We start from the raw sequence: 24977 nt of genomic DNA on the forward strand, positions 1-24977 counted from the left end.
TCTTCTACTTTAAGGGATAGAAGGGCTTGAAATACAATAATCCAGAGGTCAATGGAGCTAGAATTAAAACCAAGAATCACCTACCCAGCAAAACTGAGTATCATGCTCCAAGGCAAAATATGGACTTCCAACAAAAGAGAGGACTTTCCAGCTTTCTCAGTGAAAAGACCAGAGTTGAATAGAAAATGTGACTTTCAAACACAAGAATCAAGAGAAGCATGAAAAGGTAAACAAGAAAGAGAAATAACAAGGGACTTACTGAAGGTGAACTGTTTTGTTTACATTCCTACATGGAAAGATGATGTGTATGATTCATGAGACCTCAGTATTAAGGTAGCTGAAGGGAATATGCATATTCGTATGTATGTGTATATATATATATGTATGTGTGTACGTGTATATATGTATCTGTATGTGTTTGTATGTATATATATGTGTGTATGTGTGTATATATATATATACACACACACATATATATATGGACAGAGGGCACAGGGTGAGTTGAATAGGAAGGGATGATACCTAAAAAAATCAAATCAAATCAAGGGATGAGAGAGGAATATATTGAGAGAGGGAGAAAGGGAAAGATAGAATGGGGTAGATTATCTCACATAAAAGTGGCAAGAAAAAGCAGTTCTGTAGGAAGGGGGGAGGGGGCAGGTGAGGGGGGAACGAATGAATCTTGCTCTCATCAAATTTGACCTGAGGAGGGAATACCATACACACTCAGTTGGGTATCTTACCCCACAGGAAAGAAGGAGGAAGAAGATAAAAAGGGGGGATGACAGAAGGGAGGGCAGATAGGGGGAGGAGGTAATCAAAAACAAACACTTTTGAAAAGGGACAGGGTCAAGGGAGAAAATGCAATAAAGGGGGATAGGTTAGGAAGGAGCAAAACATAGTTTTTCACAACGTGAGTATTGTGGAAGGGTTTTACATAATGATATGCATGTGGCCTATGTTGAATTGCTTGCCTTCTTAGGGAGGGTGGGTGGGGAGGGAAGAGGGGAGAGAATTTGGAACTCCAAGTTTTCAAAACAGATATTCAAAAACAACAAAAAAAAAGTTTTTGCATATAACTAGGAAATAAGATACACAGGCAATGGGGTGTAGAAATTTATCTTGCCCTATAAGAAAGGAAGGGAAAAGGGGATGGGAGGGGAGTGGGGTGACAGAAGGGAGGGCTGACTGGGGAACGGGGCAACCAGAATATATGCCATCTTGGAGTGGGGGGGAGAAATGGGGAGAAAATTCGTAATTCAAACTCTTGTGAAAATCAATGCTGAAAACTAAATATATTAAATAAATTAAATAAAAAAAGAAAAAAAAGAAATTGTTTTAGTTGCTGTGTCTGTATCCTTGCCACCTATTAGGCTGCTTAGCACATTTTATGGTTATTAGGTCATTTCAGTTGTGTCTGACTCTTTGTGACCCCATTTGGGGTTTTCTTGGCAAAGATACTGGAATAGTTTGCCACTTCCTTCTCTAGCTCATTTGACAGATGAGGAACTGAAGCAAAGTGTTAAGTGACTTGTCCATGGTTACATAGCTAGTAAGAGTCTGAGGCCAGACCTGAACTCAGGAAGATGAGACTTCTTGACTTTAGACCCAGCGCTGTATCTACTGTGTCACCTAACTGCCCCATAGTGGGCCCTAAATCAATGCTTGTTGATTTGTTGACTAATTGCCGAAGGTCACACACCTAGTATTTGGCAGAACTAGGATTTGAACTCAGGTCTTATGATCACAAGTTCAATGCTCTACCTCTTAAAACGTGTTACTTACTAGACAAAAGCTCTGAAAGAAAAAGCATATGGGGTTGAGGGCCCAGTAACTATAAACAAGTAAATATAGCGAGGAGTAGGGACATGCCTTCTGTGGCTAGAACAAAAAAGGAGAGAGTAGCTGATGGCATTAAGAACTTTTGAGAGATGGAAGAAAGGAAAATCAGGCATCTTCTGGTGGATGGCCCCAATCTTTTCAATGAAATGGAAGGCAAAGTCATTGGTTGTAAGTGAATGGAGGAAACATGAACTTTCTGAGAGAAGAAAAGATTTTGAACATGCTTTTCAGAATAAGACAAGGAGTAAGCAAGATTAAAACATGACTGCAGGGCATCAGTAAGGGCTTACCTGAGATTATGTATCATCAATTTATAGTGGGTAAAATCAATAATTTCATAATTTTCTCCATCTGTACTCAGCGGCCCAAATCCAAGGATGGAGATTATTTTACTTTACATAATTATATTTATTTTGTTATTATTTACAACCTGTATTTATAATAAAAATTAAAAACAGACACAATTCAAATATCACTTACTTAATGTCTAGAGTTTTCTGGGTTATCGTGTACTTTTTTCATTGTAATTATTTTCTGTAAACACTGTGAAAGACATACTTGCCATCCTTTTTCTTTTTAAAAATGAGCTAGATGTTAGTCTGTAATAATGTATCATTAAAATAAACTCATCCAGGTTTTTAATGGGTAGGATATCTGAATACATCAGGGGCCATCAACAACAATAAAATCTAAGAGTGTTTATTTTTGGTGAAAGGTAATATACACCTATCAAAGAACCAAGCAATTAAGTTTCATTTGCGAAATATTTATTAGGCACTGATGACATCTAAGGCAAAAAGGCAGACTTGAAGATAGAGAATCAGTCTGAAAGCTAGGAAGCCCAAGGTTCAAGTCTCCCCTCTGACACACACTGGCTGTGCTCCCAGACAAGTCACTGGGCCAGTTGGTTCACTTAGGCACCTCTGTAAGTCTATAAGTTGCAGAAAGAATGCAGATCTGCATTGGGAGAGGGAGGTTTTTCAACTGAGAGTTCCCACTACTAGGGAAATCACCAATCCGGTTCTTATCTGTATTGTTCAACATACTGCAGTAGGTAAGGAAATAGACCCCGGCCTCAGGGAGCTGAAATTCTGCCACTGTTGATGTTATTGATGGTGGTGTGAAACCAACAGGCAGACAGATAAGTAAATATAATTTGAGGAAGAACAGAGCATTAAGAAGTCATTGAAGTGGGGCACGAATTGGGAAGTAGCACTGGTACTGAGTACTGAGCACACATCAAAAGGAAGTGCATTTTCTGCACATGGGAAAGCTTTACTTGTGACGGGAGTTGCAGTATGTTTGGGGAAAATCCAGCAAGCCAGTTTAGCTGGAACAGAGTTTGTGAAGGGAAGTCCTGCTCAGTAAGTCTGGAAAGGTGGGTGGAAATCAAATGAGGGAGGGTTTCGAATTCCAGGCTGAGGACTTTGTATGTTATCTGTCAGTGGAAGAGAAGTACACCATTCTTTCTCAAAAAAAGTGGGAAGTGTTGATGCATGAACAGGGATAGAAATGAAAGAAAAAAATGCATTGTTTCAGTTAGAGAAGGAGAGATAGGTTTGTCTGCTCATCATGAGATGTTTAGAAGTCTCAGCTAGATGGCTGAATGGATAGAGTGCCAGGCCTGAGGTCAGGAAGACCTGAGTTCAAATATAGTCTCAGATACTCAGTAGCTATGTGACCCTGGGCAAGTCACTTAACATCTGTTTGGAGGTTATTCTCCATCTAGCAGAGAAGAAAATGCCAAACCACTATGGTATCTTTGCCAAGAAAACCCCATGGATACTATGGTTCATGGGGTCATGAGGAGTCCAACATAACTGAATCACTGAACAGCAAAAGATAGAATCATCTGGGACTCTCCTGAAAAAAAGCAGGATGAAAATCAGCCTTATGCCTGCACTCATTCTTAGTACTTTGATCTCATATAAAAGTGTTGGACAAACATACTCCCTTCATAGATCAAACTCTGCAAAATACTATTCCTTTATTTTGTAAAAAATAACAAAGGGTGCCATGTTACACAACTGACAACATTTATTAATCATCTACTGCCAAGTACCATGATAGGTACCGTAGCAGGGGTGTGCTGGTAAAGGTTTAACAACTGGCATTCTGGGAGAAAAATGAATGCACAATATACTCTAAAGTTTAATAGGATTATTAATATTTTCTCCATCCTTTTAAGCCAGGACAATCAAAAGACAATATTTCAAGCCACGATTTGTAGCATTTGTCCATATCTGAGCTGTAAATGCTCACACTGAAAATTTAACATTTGGCTCTTGGGAGTCACCACGAGCAGGCTCCAGCACACCCCTGCTAAGGGGTTACTAAGGATGAAATCTTCGCACTGGGGCAACAAAGACATAGAATTGTTTCATTCTTGCTGACAAGTACATATATAGGCATATAGAGAATAAAAACAAGTAAATGAAAAGTAGTATGGGAGGAAGAACAACGGTAGTTTGCAGCATGCAGATTAAACTTCTGTTCAGAACACAAATTCAACAAGCATTTATTGGGTACCAGTTAGGTTCCACGTTCTATAAAAGGTACTGGAAGGAATTTATAGGAAACATATTAAGAGCTGAGTTGCTCAATATTCAAGATACTGCTCATTTTTATGACCTTCTAGCACTAAGTATATTGACCGAGGATGATTTCCATACTTTTAAGAGATGTATAATTTTGTTAATTTAAGACTCCCTCCATTGACTCGGATCACAAGCCCTCAGCAATTTTGTTTCTAGGTTAATGGAATCTCCATGGCCAAAAAAAAAAAAAAAAGCCATCAGCTTTTGGTCAATCTTTTGTGGATGAACCTCACCAAATGTGGCTTGCCTGGTCTTTAGATAAGTCTACTTCCATGTCTGCACTCAGACCCTTTTGAGATCAGCAAGACCTCTATTTTGTGCTCTGCTGGTATACCTCCTGAGAGACCACTGTTACTTCCATGGCACAGAAATGGATCTGGAGGTAGGATTCCATCTATTTTGATTAAAATGATGAGCCAGGTTTTCTGACTAAATATTCATACAAAATAATCATATTATGAGGTAGTTTATTTCCCTAGTTACAAGATGACAAATTAATATAGGTATGAAAGATAAATATCATGTAGTTATCCACTCTTTCTTTTCCTTACCTGCTATAGCTTCCAGACTTGGGATAACAACAGTGCTGTAATTATGAATTTGATTACAAAACCACGTGAACGTCATTGAACTCTCTGTGCTTTCCAATCCCAGATCACCATCAACAAAGAATGAGCCCCATTCTTTAGAAGATGAATTTAAGGGCTTTTTTTGCTGCCCCTGAGAGAAGAGGAAAAAAACATAGAGATAAATCAGATACACCAAATCAAGATCATATAATGGGCTACATTTTTTTCCTCAAGGGAAACAGTATCAACATAAAAAAAAAAAAACAGTTGTAATACCAGTTAACTAATGCTTCACCAACCTTTGCCTTTTATTTGGAGCAGTAATGTGTTCTAACTGCCATTAGAACAGTCTCCCCAAACTGGCAAACACCAATCCTAAGATATTTCCGGAGAAGTGGTAAACAAATGAAAAAAATAAAACAAAGAGATAGAAACATGGCAAAACACGGCAAAGAATATCTGTACAATGCATTTCTAAAGCAAATGTATTTTCTGAGTAACACAAAGCTCCAGATGTGTCTTTAGATTTATGAGCCTTTGTGTTTTCCATAATTATTCTGCATTCTCCATTTCTCTTATTTGACTACCACATGAAATCCGTCCGCCATTTTTGGGTGGTCGGGAGGAATGCTTCTGCTGACATGAGATCACATGATTTTTGTGCATCTTAATAGTATAAGATTTTTTTATCATATGTTTATTTGGAGCCAACTTCATAAAGAAGGTTGAGATTTTCTTTTAAGATATCATTTATCTTGAGAACCCACTAAAGAAGAAACGGGTTAATTTTGCTGAAGACATTTCATGGCATTATGGAATCTGACAGCTACATGTGATAAAGTTTGAAGGTAACATCTTGAACAACCTGGCCATAACCTACCTTTCTAGGTTTATCATAAAGCATTTTTCTTTATACATAGTATGATTTGGGTGAACTAGCCTTCTTGCTTCTTCTCACCTATCACTCTTTATCTCCCATCTTTATGCCTTTGCATAGGCTATGTCCTCCATGCCTGGAATGTGCACTCCTTTCTCTCTTCTGCCTCTTAGAACCCCTCAAAGCACACTAAAGCAACCACCTTCTATCTAAGGCCTTTCCTCATTCACTATGGTACTAATGCTCTCAATCCCCACCTCCCATTATCATATATTTGTTTTATATACACATTTATGGGCAGCTGAGGTGGTGCAGGAGATAGAGAATCAATCTGGCCTCAGACACTAGTTGTGTGACCCTGGGCAAGTCACTTAACCCTGCTTACCTCAGTTTCTTCATCTGTTAAATGAGCTGGAGAAAGAAATGGGAAAACATTCTAGTATCCTTGCCAAGAAAATTCCAAATGGGGTCACAAAGAGTCAGACAGGACTAACTGACTAAACAACAACAAATATACATTTACGTGTACATGCTGTCTCTGATAATGAAATGTTTGCTCCTTGAGGGCAAGAATTGTTTCCTTTGGGTCTCTGTATCCCTGGTGCCTAGCACAGGGTCTAGAACATAGGATGCACTTAATAAGTGCTTGTGGACTGACTTATGGGCAACGTTGTTATGTGTATGTGTTGTTGTTGTTTAGTCAATTAGTTGCATCTGACTCCTCTCGACCCATTTGGGGTTTTCTTGGCAAAGATACTGGAGTGGTTTGCCATTTCCTCTTCCAGATCATTTTGAAAATGAGGAAACTGAGGCAAACAGGGTTAAGTGACTTTCCCAGGGTCACACAGCTAGTAAGTATCTGAAACCACATTTGAACTCAGGTCTTCCTGACTCTAGGGCCCCCATGTGTATACAGCTATAAGCAAAGCTATCAAATTCTCTGCTGCCCAGGTCTCTAACATCATCCTGTCTGTATAGGATGATGGCAATTTTTGGAGACAGATGAACACCAACGTAAATCTTTTTCTTCTTTACCTATGTAAAAATGGAGGGTTTTTTGCAGCATAATTTTGCTTGCATCTTCATTTCAGGTCTTGCATTAATTTTAACAAAAAAACAATTTAATCCCTGCTGTGAGTCAGCCAGTAAGATTTTACAATAACACCTAGAGGTACACTGAAATACTTGGGTGTACATCTCAAAGAGAAGGCACTATGTCTCTTGTAGTAAACCTGTTATCTCATAAGGAAAATATAACAAATATGTAATCAAATGAAATATAATAATTACTCAAGCATGCAAGAATAGTTAGGCAAGGATTTCATTGGTGGATTGGAGAAAGGTGGGTCATACTCATTTTTTTCCCATGGCATTTAGGAATAGCCTAAAATGATTTTTTCCATAAGCTACTGGAGCATCATAAATCTGCTTGCTTTAAGGAAAATTAAAAAAAAGGTCTAATGAAATTTGCTTTTTTCATTTTACAGTGTCAACTACACGTCCTGCGGAAACGTAGTTATAGAAATGTTGTACTGTTGTCACCAAATTGGCCTATTCTCTCAAATTTTGTGAAGAACTTTCTCAAGTAACATGTAAAAAACAGTAGAATTGCCCCTGCCTCCACCCCCTTTGTGATTCACTCTGACCTTCTTTGTCTTCCCCTTCCCCTCAAATGTGGCTGCATAGGATAACAATTAATTTCATAAATTCTTATAATTTATTTTTTTTGTCAGATTCACTGACGAAGATCTAATATAAAAATTCAGCCCCTCCCTCCCTAGAAAACTTAAGATGATGTATTTAATTCCAAATTCAATATGATAATAATCCCTTTTATGTGAAAAAAGAAATGTCTCTAACAGAAGAAACATGCAACATCTTTAATATCACCCTTGTATGTTGTATTGCTAAACCACAGAAAGAAAAGAACTTGCATTTGTACTGAAGCTAGGGAAAATGGATACCTGCAAAGGATCAAGTCTCCAAAACACTAACAAGAAAAGTTATACAGGTGTGCCTCGATTTATACAAGGAGAGTGTGTGAGTGTGTGAGTGAGTGAGTGAGTGAGTGAGTGTGGTGGGGGGAGGCAGGGGGAGAGATGGGGAAGGAGGAGGAGTGTTCTTGCAAAACTGTGAGAAAATATTTTTGAAGCCTGAGTTATTTTATTAATTTGTTAATAGGGTTTGTTTGTAGAGTTTCCTTAAGTCAGGACCGACCTGTAAAGAGTTCATTAAGGAACAATTCAGCCTACATTTTCTAAGTCGGTCTTAAATTGTTAGAATTTCCTTTAAAATTTGAGGAAATTAGGGGACAATGAAGTTTATTCTGAGCCACTTTATAAATAAGTGGTAATACCAGGATTGTCATTTGGATGTCCTGAATTTTCTTCAAGCTTTTCATGTGATGAATAGTGCTTCCTATTCCCCAACTACTCACTGGAAAAATTAGAGGGGAAAAAATGTCCATTCTCAAGGCTGAGAATGGTTCAACAAACAAATGTCTTATTGTTGAGGCAACTAGGCATTGTAGTGGATAGACAACTTGGAGTCAGGGAAATCTGAGTTCATATCCTCCCTTAAAGACTTTACTAGTTGTGTGACTCTGGGCAAGTCATTTAAGCTCTCTCTGCCTCAGTTTTTTAATCTATGAGAGGCTGGACTATAGAGTTTCCAACTTTTCTTCAGTTCTGCCTCTACGATATCTGGAACCTGAATCTCAAAAAGTTTTGTTTCTTGATGGCAAACAGGGATTTATGTTCACCGAAGAGCTAAAATAAAGGAAAATCCTATTTCTTTGAAGTTATAGGAAAAGCTGGCTTAGGTGATGAAATAAGATAATTTGGTTTTGACGGTGAGTGTTATCAGTTTTAGGTTAACAAACTCTTCTGGAAATTCACTCAGCAATCTATCACTGACTATCTTGGACACAACGATATACGTGTGTCTCTCTCTGTGTTTTCTAATAGTAAGAACTTTAAATTTACGTTTCTTTCCTTTTTTTTTCTTTCCAAAACAATCTGCTTATTTTCTTCAGTCAATTTTTCACCAATATTAGTAGTTCCAAAGGAAATCAAGATATTTCTCAAATTGCTACCCATTTTATTACTTAGTCATAAATCTACTTAAATTTGAGGAGGCCCTGAAGAGCATCTCCTAAATGCAGCCGTAGAAGGTTCATAGCTATTTGTGTAGCTATGGGTACAAAGAATGTTTAACTGCCTAGGAATCAAGAGATCTGGCTCTCAGTCCTCACTCTACCACTAACTACTACTAGTGTGACCACTTAACCTCTGTGCGTCTCACATTCCTAATCTGCACAATGAGACCTAGATGCCTTCTAAGGTTCTTTCTGGAATTAAAATACTATGATTCTGTGATATTCTACAACTTAAACTATTTGGGGTTTTTGTATAATTTCCATAATGGCTGACTTGGCAAGTTATTGAATAGACTATGTTCTCCTCATTTTGAGAAAAAACAGAAATTACTAACTCCTTGTGCCCCTCTCTCCTTCACAATACATCCCTTTCCCTAACTTTGCTCTTTCTGTTGAGGGTGCTGCCATCTGTAATCACTCAAGTTCAAGACCGAGGAATCGTCCCTGATTGTTTATACTCTTTAGTGTCTACCTCCCCATCTCCACATCAAATTAATTATCAGATCTTGTCAATTTTATTTTCACACTGTCTTTCTAATCTATCCCTTGCTCTCTACTCACACCACAATCATCCTTAATCCAGGCTCATTGGCCCCAATGTGGATTACTGCAATAGCCTTCCTAACTAAGAATTCCTTTCCTCAAGCCTTTCAACTCTTCACTTCATCCCCTATATAGCTGCCACACTGATTTTTTTTCCCTGAGGTACATTTATACTCATATCAACACTCTGTTCAAGAAGCTTCAATAGCTCCCCATTGCTTCTACAATAAAACACAAACTTATCTATCTGTTTGGCATTTAAAGCCATTCGGTTTGGCTCCAACCTATCTTTCCAGACTTACTTATTATGACTACCCCTCATGCATGCTACATTCCAGTCAAACTGGTCTGCCTGCTGTACTGCACATTACACATGACATTTCTTTTAACCTCTATAACTGGAATATATTACCTCCTCACGATTTCCTTATAAAATCCTTGGCTTCCTCCAAAGCACAGCTCAGATGCCACCTCTCCAGGAGGCTCTTCCTAATTACCCAATCTTGCTACTCTTCTCTCCCCCCTTCCAAATACTTACTATTCAATTTGTATATATTTTGTATTGACTATATTTACTTTCCTTCTAAGGTTGCCTTCTGTCATAGATCCATTATATACCAAGGTTCCCTCTCTTCTGGCCACATAGCTTAGGCTACTTTTTCCTTGAAAAGTGGCAAGGCTGTCCCAGGGAACTGAACAGCCCAGAAGACTCAGGCTCAAGTTGGATCTCCCCTGATGCAGTTTTTTGGCAGCCTCTTATTGACGTGGCTTCCTGGTTGGGGTCCTTCATACTTGACAGATGTCCCAAGACCACATGAGTCAACAGACCCTGCCCTGATGATCACACACATTTCCATGGAGTAGGGGAGGAAGTCTAACCAAGCTAAATGTTGCAACGTCCCTGTTGAATATCCTTTCTTTGCTATGGTTGGCCTCTTTTTGTTAACTGCTGAATGACTCATGAGGCATTTTGCTCCAACAACACATAAACTAAGTAATGGGTTACTGGCCTCCATTAGGCCTTCCCATCAGACCTTTTATCTATTCTGTATGCTTCCTTTACCAGGCAGCTAGGCAGCACGGTGTCTAGAGTGCTGAGGCTGGAATCAGGAAGACTCATCTTTCTGAGTTCAAATCTGGCTTCAGACAGTTACCAGCTGTGTGTCACATAAACAGTTTGATATATTTACCTAACAGAATATACCCTTTAGTATAAAGACGGCATCTTGTCTTTTTGCCCCCTTGACTTAGTGTAGTATCTTATGGTTCCACAAAAACACTTGTTGAATCAGAATCTGATATTTGTTGTTGCTCAGCCATTTCAGTCATGTCTGACTCTTTGTGACCCTATTTGGGATTTTCCTGGCAAAGACAGTGGAATAATTTACCATTTCCTTCTCCAGCTCATTTTACAGATGAGGAAATTGAGGCAGAGAGGGTTAAGTGACTTGCCCAGAATCTGATATGGTGAATGTCTAATATCCCTACTCTATCATTCCAAGGAAGTATTTGATAGTTCTAGACAGAACATCCTGGGGCTAAGTTTGGCTAGACAATAGTCAGAATGACAAAGTGACCTATTGCTTTAATTTTAGAAATATTTGTATAAGAGTACTGAGATGGGTAACAGGAGACCTGTGTTATAATCCTGGCTCCAACATTTATTAGCAGGGCGAGACCATGAGTCAGTCTCAACCTCACCATCCGCAGCTGTAAAACTGAGAATACTTGCACTACCTTTCCTCCCAGGGTTGCTGTTAAGAATGTGTTTTGTAAAACAAAGTGTTACATACATTCAAGTTATTATCACTATTATTTGAATCTTGCTCTTTAAGGTTTCTATTTTTTTACTTATGTGCAAGTTACTGCAGTAATTTAACTGTGAACACCCCTCCTCTCTCTCTTGCAGCAGAGTGGCTAACTGCTTGACAACTAATGGAAAGTTGGTTATGGAGTGAGAAGACCAGGGTTCACATCCCAGCTCAATTATTTACTATCTGCATGACTGTCGGAAAAGCATTTAATGTCTCTGGGACTCAGTTTCCTCATCTGCTAAATGGGTCCCTTTTCCTCTAAATCTACAATCCTATAACCAGCTAGGTGACACAGTGGATAGAATGTTGGGCCTAGAGTCAGGAAGACTCATCTTCCTCCTTCAAATTCGGCTTCAGATGCTTACTAGCTGTGTGACCCTGGGCAAGCCACTTAACTCTGTTTGCCTCAGTTACCTCCTCTGTAAGATGAGGTGAAGGAAATGGCAAGCCACTGCAGTATCTGCTAGGAAAACCCCAAATGGGGTCATGAAGAGTTGGACACGACTGCAAATGAGTGAATCACAACAACAACAGAATCCATTAAGCTCCATTCAAAATGTTTTCCGTTCTTACCCAAAATCCTTAGCTCCCAATCAAACCACTAAAAATGAAAGTGACATGGAAATTCTCTGCTGAATGTGTGCCCACCCAAGAGTTTCTCCAGAAAGGAAATTCCTGTCAATTTTTCTGAATCCCAATTCAAGTCTAAGCAAGCTGTATTTCTATGGACTAATAAAGAAACTACAAATACCGTCTGCACATGCAGAAATGTAAAATTCCTGATTCCTCTTAACTCATGGCCTATAATGATAACTTGAGAAGGTTTGGTAATTTTTTTTTAATTCCGCTTACTAAGAAGTTATTGCTCTACTTGTGGTGAGTAAAAGAACTGGAAACATGGGATGAAATACTTGTGTGATCACACACTTTCCACTCACAAAACAGTTTGCATTTACCCTGTATGGTCTGCTGACTGACATATTTGGTTGGAAAGAAATAATCTATATTTTTCTAAGCAATAACCAAAGACTATTCACTCTACCTGGCCTCCCCCCAAGAGAAACAATACTTTCTGTTTGTTCTTTTTATGGGAATGTTTTAATATTTTCCTCCTACCAGGGTATTTAAAAATGTTTGTATGCCTCCTGTTCCCCCTTTCTCCCCCTCTTGAAGCCACAGTACAGGAAAGATTATGAACTTTAATGACTTGCTGTATTTACTTCCTGGCTTTGATGTTTTCTCCTGGCTATGGTGTCGGAAGCACACCATCCAGAGGAACAGAACTGATACTGAGATTAAAAGGAGGAAAAATACCATAGCAGAATCTGATTTTTCTGGGCTGTGATTCTAAATTTCTATTTGTAAAAACACAACTACAATAATAATAAACAAGAGAGTTACTTCAGTCACCCTGAATCTCAGAGCCAACTGTTCAATTTTGACTTATGTGACAAGGGATTACCCAAAAGGTTAACAAATAGGACCACAGAAGCAAATATGTAACCAAGCTGGCATGAAACTTCTGCCAACAAACAATGGGTTCACCAATAACAAATAGTCCCTCAATCACAAACAAACAATAATAAAACAAGGAGGCATTCAATCTTGCCAGGGTTGCTTTGGAGCAGAACATTGTAAGAATATCCTGGAGTTTGAGGTCTTTGAAGAAAACACATCTTTTCTTTCCCATGCCAGGGACACAGATCATCATTGTGCATTAAAGTAGGAGACTGAACACAAGCTGTTACTGAATGAGCTAGGACATACCTCGCTGTCCCTCTGTTGTCACCTGCCCCTCCGGCCTCTATGGTCTTCTAGCTCCACATATCGCTACTCTAAGGCCAGCCCTGCCACCGAGCACACATCTTTTTTCAATGCCTCAGCTGGAAGCAGGGATCAGGGAAGGGCTGCTTCAGGGAAGCCATTCTTTCATTTTCTTCTCAACCACTGCAGAATCAGGGGAGACATCCATCCAGTGCATAGAAGTTGCCTCCCCTTCCAGACCATAGTTACGGTAGTCAGACCCTTATCCAAACTATTATTTAATATAAAATGATCTCTTCCCTACATTAGCATTTCATAGCATGAATTTGGGGGAAAACTATAGACCAATTTTCACTAATAAGAAAATGAGTCTATGAAGGGGATACAGTCTGAATACTATTGGGATATTTTTTCCATTGCTCCTTTTTTCCCTTGCCTTATTCTTGTCTTGCACTATGCTTAAACTTCAAACAACTTTCCCCTCCAGGTGTGTAATAATGGATAGGGCATTGGCTACGAGTCAGGAAGACTGAGCAAGTCATTTAATCTCTCTGTGTCTCAGTTTCCTCATGTATAAAATGAAGGAGTTGGACCCTATGGTCCCTAAGGTTTCTTCTAGCTCTAAATCTATGGTTCTGTCACTTAAGTTCCCCTCAGCAAAAACCCATCTGCAACCTCACTGAAAGCTACCTTGAACCCCTCTTTGACCCAAACAACACAAATCTCTACTTTACATTCCCCTGAAGGAACTCAAGAATGCTAAACATCTTTAAACTCTTCCCTATTCTAGTTATTAAATCCAGACCTGGATGAGGCTCACTTTTAGCTGGGACTTTCTTCCTATATTAATTATCGTCACTACTTGTGTTTAATTTCTAAATCTCCTTTTGCATTTTTCTGCCTTTTTTTCCAGACATAATTCTCCCATTTAGGCAAGATGCAGTTTACTTTCCAACAGTTCTTCATCCCAGGACAAGTTCTTTGGCTTATTACTAAGTTTAATGAGGCATCCAAGTTAGTTAAATTTGATGAATGAAGAAACAGGGAACGAATTGCTTTCTTGGTGAAGCAATGAAGACATATAGTACAAGTCTAATGATTCAGGATTTGGCTTTGCTGGTATTCCTCAGTATGCATGTGGCGCCTCAGAACAGACTGAAAAGTGGCATTCAGTGAGTGAGGAGAGGAATCAGGACTATGTCATGATTGTATCATTTTGAAATTATCAGTAAGATATGCTCCAGGGAACCAATCTAGCACGGAGATCACTTGCCAAAAGATTTTTCATTCTTGGCAAAAGTGGCCTCTAAGATATTTCAAACATAAAGGTTTTTCTTTCAAGAAGTTAGCTGTAGGGAACCCTTACCTCATACTTTCCTTTCTTTTCCAAAGGTTCAGATGCGTTCCTTTCAGGCGCCATGCCTTCGTCCTCTCTGAGCTCTTCTAAGATGAGGACTGTCTCCCAGTTACTATAGCGACAGGCTGGGAAAATATCTGAATGCATGCTGTCACCAAAATAAACAACCTGTGGGTCAGACAGCAAGTTAAAAATGGACTATATGTTTGAGAAAGCCAAGTTCTTCTCTTCGTACTCCCATACCCCCTCTGAAAAAGAGAGAGAGAGAGAGAGAGAGAGAGAGAGAGAGAGAGAGAGAGAGAGAGAATGCTTCCATAGAATCAAAGGAAAATTCCTCCAAAAATGCCATGAAATGTAATATGTAGTTCTACAAATATTTCGACTTGGCAACTGATCCATCAACCCTCTCACCTCTGTGGCCCTGGGTGCTTTTGTTGCTTTGCCTTTCCAATAGAATTGTAATATCAAAAGGAATATAAACAGTATAGCATCTGTACATGATTTAAATCACAGAATCTCAGAGACTTAAGGGACTTCTGAGGTTATTGAGTTCAACCTGGATCCTGAAAAAGAAATTCCCTGTACAACATCCTGAATAAGTGATCAACCACTACTTGAAGATCTCTAGAAATGGGCAACTCAGTACCTCCTAAGGCAACACATTCCACATTGGGATAGTAGTAAGTGTCATCGAAGCAACAGATACTTATTAGGCACCTGCCAACTGGAAGGCCCTGTATGGGACATGGCGCTCGGAGGTAGAAGAGAAGATGGTAATAAAAATTCCTTTACTAAGAAACACCAACTGTGCAGTCTCAAAAAAGCCATTTTTTTTTTAAAGAAAAATGAAACAGCACACAGCACATTTATTGTTTCAGCCTTGGGGAAAAAAATCCCTTTTAAAATTTCACAGAGCCAAGCAAGTTTTAATACTTCGAACTCATCAAATAAGTTAAAGGACTTGCTAGAGAAATCTTGTCACAACTACTGCCTATTTTATACATTGTAAGAAGCTTTCCTACATGCTTAGCAACATTTTCTTTGACTTGGGTGATACATTTAGAAAGGAAACCATTATTTCTTTTCTCTTTTCCTCGAACAGGAAGACACTGCATTTTTCATTGTGATCAAGAAAATGGAATGACTGCTCCTTTATTATTTAAAATATAGACATACATACATACACACACATATGTGTGTATATAATGTGTATGTATATCTATCTATGTTTACATATGTATTTACATTTGAATTCCAAGCTGTTTTCCTTCCTCCCAACCTTGCACTAGAGATCAACATTTGACACAGACATACATGTGAAACTACACAATATATAGTTCCATATATCAGTTGTTTCTCTGGAGGTAGATAGCATCTTCCTTCATTGGTCCCTTGTAGTTGATTCATAAAACACAGAATAGCTTAGTCATTCACATTTACTCTTCAAATAATATTGCTGTTACTGTATACAATGTTGCTTGTTTCATGCAAATCTTTCTGGGTTTTCTTAAAATTAATCTGCTTAAAATTTCTTACAGTACAGAGGTATTACATCACAATCAGATACCACAACTTATTCAGTCATTCCCCAACTAATGGGCACCCCCTCAATTTCCAGTTCTTTGCTACCACAAAGAGCTACTATGAATATTTTACAACACGTAGCTTCATTTCCTTTTTCCTTGATCCCCTTGGGAAACAAACCTAATAGTGGTACTGCTGGGTCAATGGGTATACACAGCTTTACAATTCTGTGGACATAATTGCTTTCCAAAATGGTTGAATCAGTTCACAGTTCCACTAACAGTGCATTAAGTGTCCCAATTTTTGCACATCCCTTCCATTTATCATTTCCCCTTTCTATCATTTTAGCCAATAAGACAGGTACAAGATAGTATCTCCAAGCTGTTTTAATTTACATTTCTCTAATCAATAATGATTTAGAACATTTTTAAATGACTATACATAGCATTGATTTCTTGCTCCAAAAACTGCTTGTTCATATCTTTTGACCATTTACCAGTTGGGGAATTATATATTTTTTATATATTTGACAAAGTTCTCTAAATGTTTGAGATATGAGAATTTTATCTGAGAAACTGTCTAAATTCTTTTTACTCCAATTTTCTGCTTTCCTTCTAATCTTGGCTGCATTGGTTTTACTTTGTAAACAAAATTATCTAGTTTATGTCTCACGATTCTCTCTACCTCTTATTTATTCATAAATTCTTTTCCTCTCCATAAATCTGATAGGTAATATGTTCCATGTACTTCTAATTTACTTATGATATCTCCCTCTTTATCTAGGTCATGTATCCATTCAGACCTTATATTGATAAATGCTATAAGATATTGATCTATACCTAGTTTCTGCCAGAATGCTTTCCAGTTTTCCCAATAATTTTTACCAAGTAGTGAATTCTTATCCTAAAAACTTAAATCTTTACATTTACTAAACACAAAGCTATTATAATCATTTACTATTCTTGTAGCTATAATGAGCTGATAAGACTTAAAGATGGAAGACATTTTAGACATAACTTAGTTCAATCCTCTCATTTCACAGAGGAAGAAACTGAGGACCAGAAAAATGTAATTAATTTGCCCAGGGTCATACAAGTTTAAACTAGCAAATTCAAGTTCATAAACTCAGACTCCAGTTTTCTTTGCACAGAACCACATTGCCACTATGTTGCTGTCTCACACTCATACTGTTAAGGTTCCTTCCTGCTAATGCCCACTAGACTTCCTCCTCCTTGCTTAGAATATTCCATTGCTCCCTACTACAGTTGAGGCAACACACCAACTGAAAATGGTCCAGGTTCAGTCTGATAAGATGGTGGTTTAGCTCTTCCTGAGCCAATTAAGTAATCAAGTGTTTTGATTTAAAATTCCTTGTTGACCTATTTCTAGAAACAAAAATCCTGTTTATATCTTTCAAAAGGCTTAAAGAGGACAAGCAATGATGATGTTATTTTCTTATATCCTCATGCTGACATGGGATTTCATGGAATTCATTTGTTCTTCAAGGCTTTACTATCGGCATAGAAGCTTTGGCAGACTGAACCAATTTAGAAAGGCTTCATGTACCGGCCAAGGAAATGACTGTGGGATAGATTTTAAGTGCCTAGAAGGAGTGTTCTTTTTTTTTTCTTTATATCCCAAAGGGTAAGTACAGTATCTGTCACATAGTAGGTGCTTAATATTTCTTCAATGATTGTTGACTGTAGTTCTGTTACCTGAGGACCAGCCTAGCTAAGGGCACAGAATTTCATCACCATAAAGGAGGCCTGCAAGAGATGACATTTTTAGATATAGGAACATATGCAGATTATCTCCTAAGGTGTGAAGGGGCATAGTAGTATCAGCAGTGACATCGCAGATCCTTCATAACAGGACAAATAGGAGTTTTGAGAGGAACCATTAGTGGATCACTGAAAAGTTACTGACTATAGAATTATGGGTCCAGTTTATATTTATTTGTTAACACCTACAACTAGCTATCAGAGACTTGAATTTCATCATACCTTAGGCTCTTTCTTGCCAGTCATCTTCTTGAGAAGTTCATACAGATGGTCAGAATTTCCTTGGGAATACCATCCAGGCTTGTCTAGAAAGGGCAGATCATCTTGTTCCTCATCATTCTCTGAAATGATAAATGACAAAATCTTATAAGGTACATGGAAGCAATTAGTTCTACCAATGAGGTAAACCGTCTTATCCAATAGCTTTAGAAGAGGGCATAAAGGGTGTCTAGTAGCCTGACTGTTGGATGATTGAAATGAAAGACTGATGAAGAATATAGGAAACGGGGAGGGATTAGATCTGTGATTTCATTGGGATATAGAATTCACAGATGAAGAAATTCCCTCTAGCAATGTGGGTTTGCAACTTCACTGAGGAAGAGGGATTATTGCTTGCAAAAGGCAAATAGAGTAAATATACTGGCCTAGAGGAGCCAGTCACTAGCTTTGTTGCCTCTTGTGTTTCTTTATGTCTTTACCTGACCAGAGGTGCGCAATTTCCAGAGGAGGATATTTCTAATCTTGGTGGCAAGTTAAATTAAGAAGTATTTATTAAGCATCTTCACTGTGCCAGGCACATAGAAGGATACAAAGAACGGCACAAAGCCCCAGATCTCAAGGAGCTCACAGACTAAAGGGGGAGAAAACATAAATGTAAATCTGTACAAATAAGCTATACAGCATAGATCAGGGATGGCCTCTGAGACAAGGCACTAAGATTAAGGAAGACTGGGACAGGCTTCTTGCAAAGGGCTTGGAGGTAGCCAGGGAAGCCAGAAGGAGGAGATGAAGGGGATGTAGGAGGAGAATTCTAGGTAGAGGGAAGGACCAGAGAAAACAATGGGAGTTGGGAGAAGAATAGCAAGAAGGCCAGTGTCACTGGATCACTGAGCATGTGGAGTATTTTCAGAACGCTATGTGCCAGGCACTGTACTAAATGCTTTATAAGTATTATCTCATTTGATCCTCACAATAGCTCTATAAAGCCTGTGCTACTGCTATCTCCCTTTTACAGATGAGGAAATGGAGGCAAATAGATTAAGTGACTTGCTAGTAAGTGTCTGCAACAGAATTTGAATTCAGGTCTTCCTGACTCCAGGATGAGCACTCCACCCACTGCACCACTTAGCTGCCCCTAGATCTGTGCCCTTAGAGAGAATACTACCATAGATGAGATCACACACCCATTGAAGCATCAAAGAAGAATCATAGAATAATTGTGATCATAGTTTGATAGGACCTCAGAAATCATTTAATTCAACCCCATCATTTTACAAATTAGGAAAACTGATGCCTAGAAAGATGAAATGACATTCTCCATAGATACACAGCCATTTAGTATATGATTAGATTCAACGTTTTCTAGGCAGATTTTTCACAGGGCCACTCACTATTAACGTTAACCAAGCAAGCATTAACTCAGCATTTTAATTACCTAAGGTCACTATGCTATGCTGTCCCTGAGATTATTTTTAGAATATATTGCCATTACCATCATTAACTTCAGCATTGGGAAAGTAGCAAAGAAAGATGATTTCATTGTTTTACTTTCTAGATACTTCATATGGAGGAAAAAAAAAAAACCACTCTGGTTTAAACCTTAGGATGGCAAATTTACAATATTAATTACAAAAGCTAAGGGAAACAACTGCCATGGTGAACTAATAGTAAAAATAGGAACAATTTCTGGTCCATGGTGATCGCCAAAGTGAACCTACCCTTTCAATCTCACGGTAGCTGTTGCAGATATAGGAATGTGCTACTGGATCTGGACTGTGTCCATTCCAAGGCCTTGTTTAGTTGAGAAAGACCCTGGGATAGAGTGCAATGACTTCAACAGCATAAATAACTTCTATAGCAAATGTCAGATTGAATTCAACAACTAATTTGCCTTTCCAAGTCTCTTGGACTAGTTTAGAATCCCCCAGGAAACTCTAGATCTAGGTCACATAGTTCTTTTGGTGCTGCCAACAGTTTCATTCTAACAACGAACAATCAGATTATCTGTATACCAGTGGAGACAAGAGAATTGGAATTGTATTTTTTGCATTGACCTCCCACAACATCCGCTATATCCTGTAAGTCAGGAAGTTGATATCTTGTTTTAAGGAAATTCATAAAAATGACTAATAATACAGATTAGGAAATTGCAAAAGTTTAAATGGGGGTAAATATGTTACCACATCACCAAGCAGACTCCCTTTATAATGAAATGGCTAATGTGATTTCTGATTATGATGAACCAATTATACAATGAACACTTAATAAAGCTAAACAAGAACAATGACTTCAATTCAGTGTGGTATTTAAGAAAGAGTTCAGGATATACACCAAAATATTCAATTTTCAGTGCAGCTATCTTTTGTGGTAGTAGATAACTACAAACAAAGCTGATGCTCATTAAGTGGGAAATGGCTAAACAAATAACATTAACATAATGGAATAGATATTTTTGGTTGTCATTTAGGCATTTTTCAGTTGTGTCCCAACTCTTCGTGACCCCATTTGGAGTTTTCTTGACAAAGATACTGGAGTGATTTGCCATTTCCTTTTCCAGCTCATTTTACAGATGAGGAACTGAGGCAAACAGGGTTCAGTGGCTTGTCTAGGGTCACATAACTATTAAGTGTCTGAGACTAGATTTGAACTCAGGAAAAGAGTCTTCCTAACTCTAGGCCTGGTGCTCTATTCACTGTACCACTTAGCTGTCCAAACTAGAATATTACTGTGCCATAAGACATGATGTATAAGAAGAACTCAGAGAAATATGGGAAGACTATGAACTGATGCAGAGTGAAATAAACAGAACCAGGAAAGATAAGCAAATATATGTATATATGTGTATCTATCAACTGACTATATCAATATAAATGGAAAGGACAATAAAATGAACAACATTGTAATTCCCCCAAGAAAAGAGTTGAGAAATGCACTTCTGTCCTTTCACTGAAGACATGGAGGATTATGTGTGTGAAATATTGTTTATACAGTCAGATCCAGATTATGTTTATTGGTTTTATTGAATTTTTCCTCCCCCTTTTCTTCTTAGATCTTTGTTATAAGGGAGGTCTCATTGAAATGTAGGATAAGGGTCAGGGAAGGAAATGAATGTGATATAAACCAAAGGGCACATGTCTAAAAAAAGATATTTTCAGAACCAAGTTTTTCCCTGTCTCAATCTATCTTCTATACAGATGCCATATACATACCCATTCTGTTATATATACCTTTCTCCTTCTCTCCCTCCCTCCCTATACAAACAGACACATATGTGCAAATATAAAAAAAATTCACCCCCTGGTTTCTCTCATATGTGTATATAACTACATATAGATATATATATGCATTCATACACATATATGCATAGATGTATGTCTTATTTATAGATTACGTGTATATATACATACACACACACACATATATGTGCTCATATGACAGAAACTAGGCAGTTAATTTTTCTGTTTCCAATTTTTTTGTTTTGTCTTCATAGAAATTTTTCTGTCGAATATAAGGGAATTTTAACTGTACTTTCTGGAGGGACATTAAGTCGGGGAGAAAAGGGAAATGGAGGTGGTATGCCTGAGGAACAGCAAAAAGGTCAGTCTGACTGGACTGAAGACTGAAAGAAGGGGAATGATGTATAATGAGGTTGGAGGCTATGGAATGGGAGACTGACACGGCCAGACTTGTGCTTTAGAAAAGTCACTTTGGCATCTGTATGGAAACAGGCTGGGGTGGCGGAAAGACTTGATTTAAAAATTGTTTTTATATATAAACATATAAAAGTACACACACCCACACACAGATATTTGGGATCTCTGCATCCCCAGTGCCTAGCATAGCATTTGGGATATAGATACTTGCTAAATGCTTGTTGACTGACTAAATGATTTTCCTCCCTACAATTTTCCCCCCTCCAATCCATCCCTCACAGAGCTACCAAAATAATTTTCCTATGCACCGATATCTAACCATGTTATCCCCTGTACAAAGATATTAAATGGTTGCCAGTCATATGTAGGTATAAACCCATTTAGCTCCACATTTAAAGACCTCTACAGTTTGGTTCCAGTCTTCCTTTCCAGTTATACTTCACTGTATTCTCCTTCGTGTACTTTTTGTTTCAGGGTACCAGCTATTCCCCAAACTTGTCCTGGTCTCTCTCTGCCTCCATACATCATTTCTTTCTATTGTAATTCTTCTCTTCCTTTGAGGCACAGACTGTCTCCCTCAAGAAGCCTTCTCATCCTCCCCACTTAAAAGTGATTTTTCCTACCCTGCCTTTCTAATAGTACTTCGTATAGATATTCATTTTGCTATTATTACTTTCTATTTTATATCTACTTATTTGTGTCAACGTCTCATCCCTCCCATTAGTCTGTGAACTCCTTAAGGGCATGGAGTGTTTTTTCTTTTTTCTAGTCTTCAAGGTTTCTCCAACTTTAACTGAAAAGTTGACCAAAAAAAGGGAAGAAAAAAAGAAGGAGACTGGAAAAGGCCTCTTACAAAAGGTGAGGTGTGAATTGAATTTACTAATAAAAAAAACATTTTATTAACATAATCAGGAAAATAAATTTGCTACAAAATAAATCAGCTAAAACATAAGCCATTTATTCATTCATTACTTCAGAGCTAATAGAAACCAGGGAGTGAATTTTTTTCTCTTTCTGTTTTCAATTTTTTTGTTTTGTTTGTCTTCAGAGAAACTTTCCTGCTGAATAAAGAAGAACTTTGACGGCAGTTTCTGGAAGGACAAAGTGAAGACAGTTGGGAGAATGAAGAAATAGTAAATATAATGAATGTCATGGGTCAAACAAATTTTATTGGTGAGGAGGGAAGAGGAAGCTGATGATTTTTGTAGACTATTTGCAAATAATAGAGCTTTTGGACTCTACCATTTGAGTAAACAGATCCCCACCCCCACTCTCAGGCAAAGTAATTTATGCATCTATACACAAAATTATTTTTCTACTTTTTCTCATTCTACCTTTATCATTCTTTCATTCTTTCTTCACTGCTCTCAAGAGTCTTGGGAATACCCTTTTATTTTATTTTTCCACTGGTGAATAGTTTATTTTGATCAACTTTTAATAATATTCAATGTAATACTAAATATTGGTCAATTTCCTTAATTCGTTTTGTTCTCATACTGTTGGAATGCATTTCTTGAGATTATGAATCACGGGAATCTATGTCAGAAATAGTAGCCACATCTTGATGTGAGGTGCTTGCCTCCTAAGGGTTACAAAATGAAGATCAGGATGTGGATTTTGGGGAGAGGTAAGTGTGTCCTAAACATTTCTATTTTCCAAGTAACCTAAACCTTCCCAAAAGTGGGAAACAGCTGCTATTCCTTCCTTTCTGTCATCTGCTACCAACAGCAGGGAGTTCACCCAGGGGTCAGAAATGTTATAACTATTACCTCAACCGGAAGAAAGTAAAGAAGACCTCTGAAGTAAGTACAACAAATGTGGACTTTGCACAATTTAGAGTGATAAATCCATGGGCCACTTCAAACCTAGCGCATATAAATAATCTCCACAAAACTTCACAGTTAAAAAAACAACAAGAAGCTCTTAAAAGTCTATAATAGTGAGTTTTGTGAACTTGTAGTTACTCTCCACTAAAAAAGTGCGAAGCAACCAATGTAGTCATGACACTAATTACTTTAAACCATCCTGATAGTTTTTTTAACCAGTTGGACGTATCTTCTTAGCTTCAGAGTTGAGAAAGCCCTATATACGATCCAATAACGTTGCAAAATTAAGCTGAACTTAGTTGATGATCTTCATTTTCTTTTAAGTAATGTAGAGGTTCCCAAGAAAAGAGATGATAGGCCTGGATTCTTAAATATAAGAGTTAATTTACATTTACCACATAATATATACAAATTAATCTACTGTGATTCACAGTTTCCAATAAACTTAGTACTTCAGGTCACATTAAAGCCCCTTTGCAATGGTTTGGTAGGGCAACAGATAATCTCTTGGACTGAAAGGAGTTAACACGCTTTCAAAAATAAATTACTTATATCAAGAGAATACTTTATTCATTCAGTGGAGTCTAACTAGCTCATTAAGAGAGATAAAAGCTAAAAATATGCATTCGGTTCCAAGGTTAGGAAGTAATTATTTCAATTTACTAACAACATATGATTCTGAAACGACTGTTTATCACATAGTAATTATTTAATATTTTTTCAAGTGTAAAGTATAATAAAAATTGCTATAAGAACTTTCCTTGTTATCATTAACTTACAATAGTTTTTAATGTAGCGACTTCTCTTGGATAGAGAACGTTTTCTACTTGTTACAGGAGATGGTAACATAGCTAGGAAGGTTAACATTTAGCTGAATAGCATAAAAAGGGGATTGATAAATGGATTTGTCAACCTGGGTGAATAAATAACCAATACTTAGCAAATTTGTGGATGACCAAAACTGGAAGAGATAGGTAACCCTCCAGATGACAAAATAAGGATTCATAAAGGCCTCAGCATGATAGCATAACAGATCAAAACTACTTAAAAATGTAGTCCTGCACTTGAGTTCAAAAAGTAAACTACAGGATGGGAAAGACGTGTCTTGTTTAAACAGACTGGGTCAATCGCACAGCATTATCTCCTCACTGTTATCCTTTCTTCTAATTTGTTATTTACGCTAACCTTTGCTATTACCAGATAAGCTAACTGTGCTCATGAACAGCTGTTTCTGAAATGACTGCTATAAGAATAACCGGCTTGTTTAATCAAATTCAACAAGGATTTACTAAATACCTATTACGGGCTATTATGCCAAGCACTGGGGATATTCAATACTCAAATGCACCCATGATCTCAAATAAATTCAGATGTTCCCACCAGCTATGTAGATTGCAATCACATATATACGAGACCATCCTATGTGCCTCTTATTTATGTTCCCTCAAAAGTTT

General features: G+C 37.8%; 1 protein-coding gene across 1 annotated transcript in view; it reads right to left on the bottom strand.

Annotated features, from left to right (window-relative positions):
- Positions 1-24977, bottom strand: part of NT5DC1 (5'-nucleotidase domain containing 1) — a 251990-nt gene that overhangs the window by 37241 nt on the left and 189772 nt on the right. The window contains exons 9-11 of the mRNA XM_036769032.1: positions 18048-18166; positions 14530-14688; positions 4991-5159 (exon numbers count right to left, since the gene is read on the bottom strand). Coding sequence (XP_036624927.1) covers positions 4991-5159; positions 14530-14688; positions 18048-18166 — 447 coding nt within the window. The remainder of the gene's footprint in view (positions 1-4990; positions 5160-14529; positions 14689-18047; positions 18167-24977) is intronic.

Source organism: Trichosurus vulpecula, chromosome 7 (genome assembly GCF_011100635.1).
Source record: "Trichosurus vulpecula isolate mTriVul1 chromosome 7, mTriVul1.pri, whole genome shotgun sequence".
Classification (NCBI taxonomy): Eukaryota; Metazoa; Chordata; class Mammalia; order Diprotodontia; family Phalangeridae; genus Trichosurus; species Trichosurus vulpecula.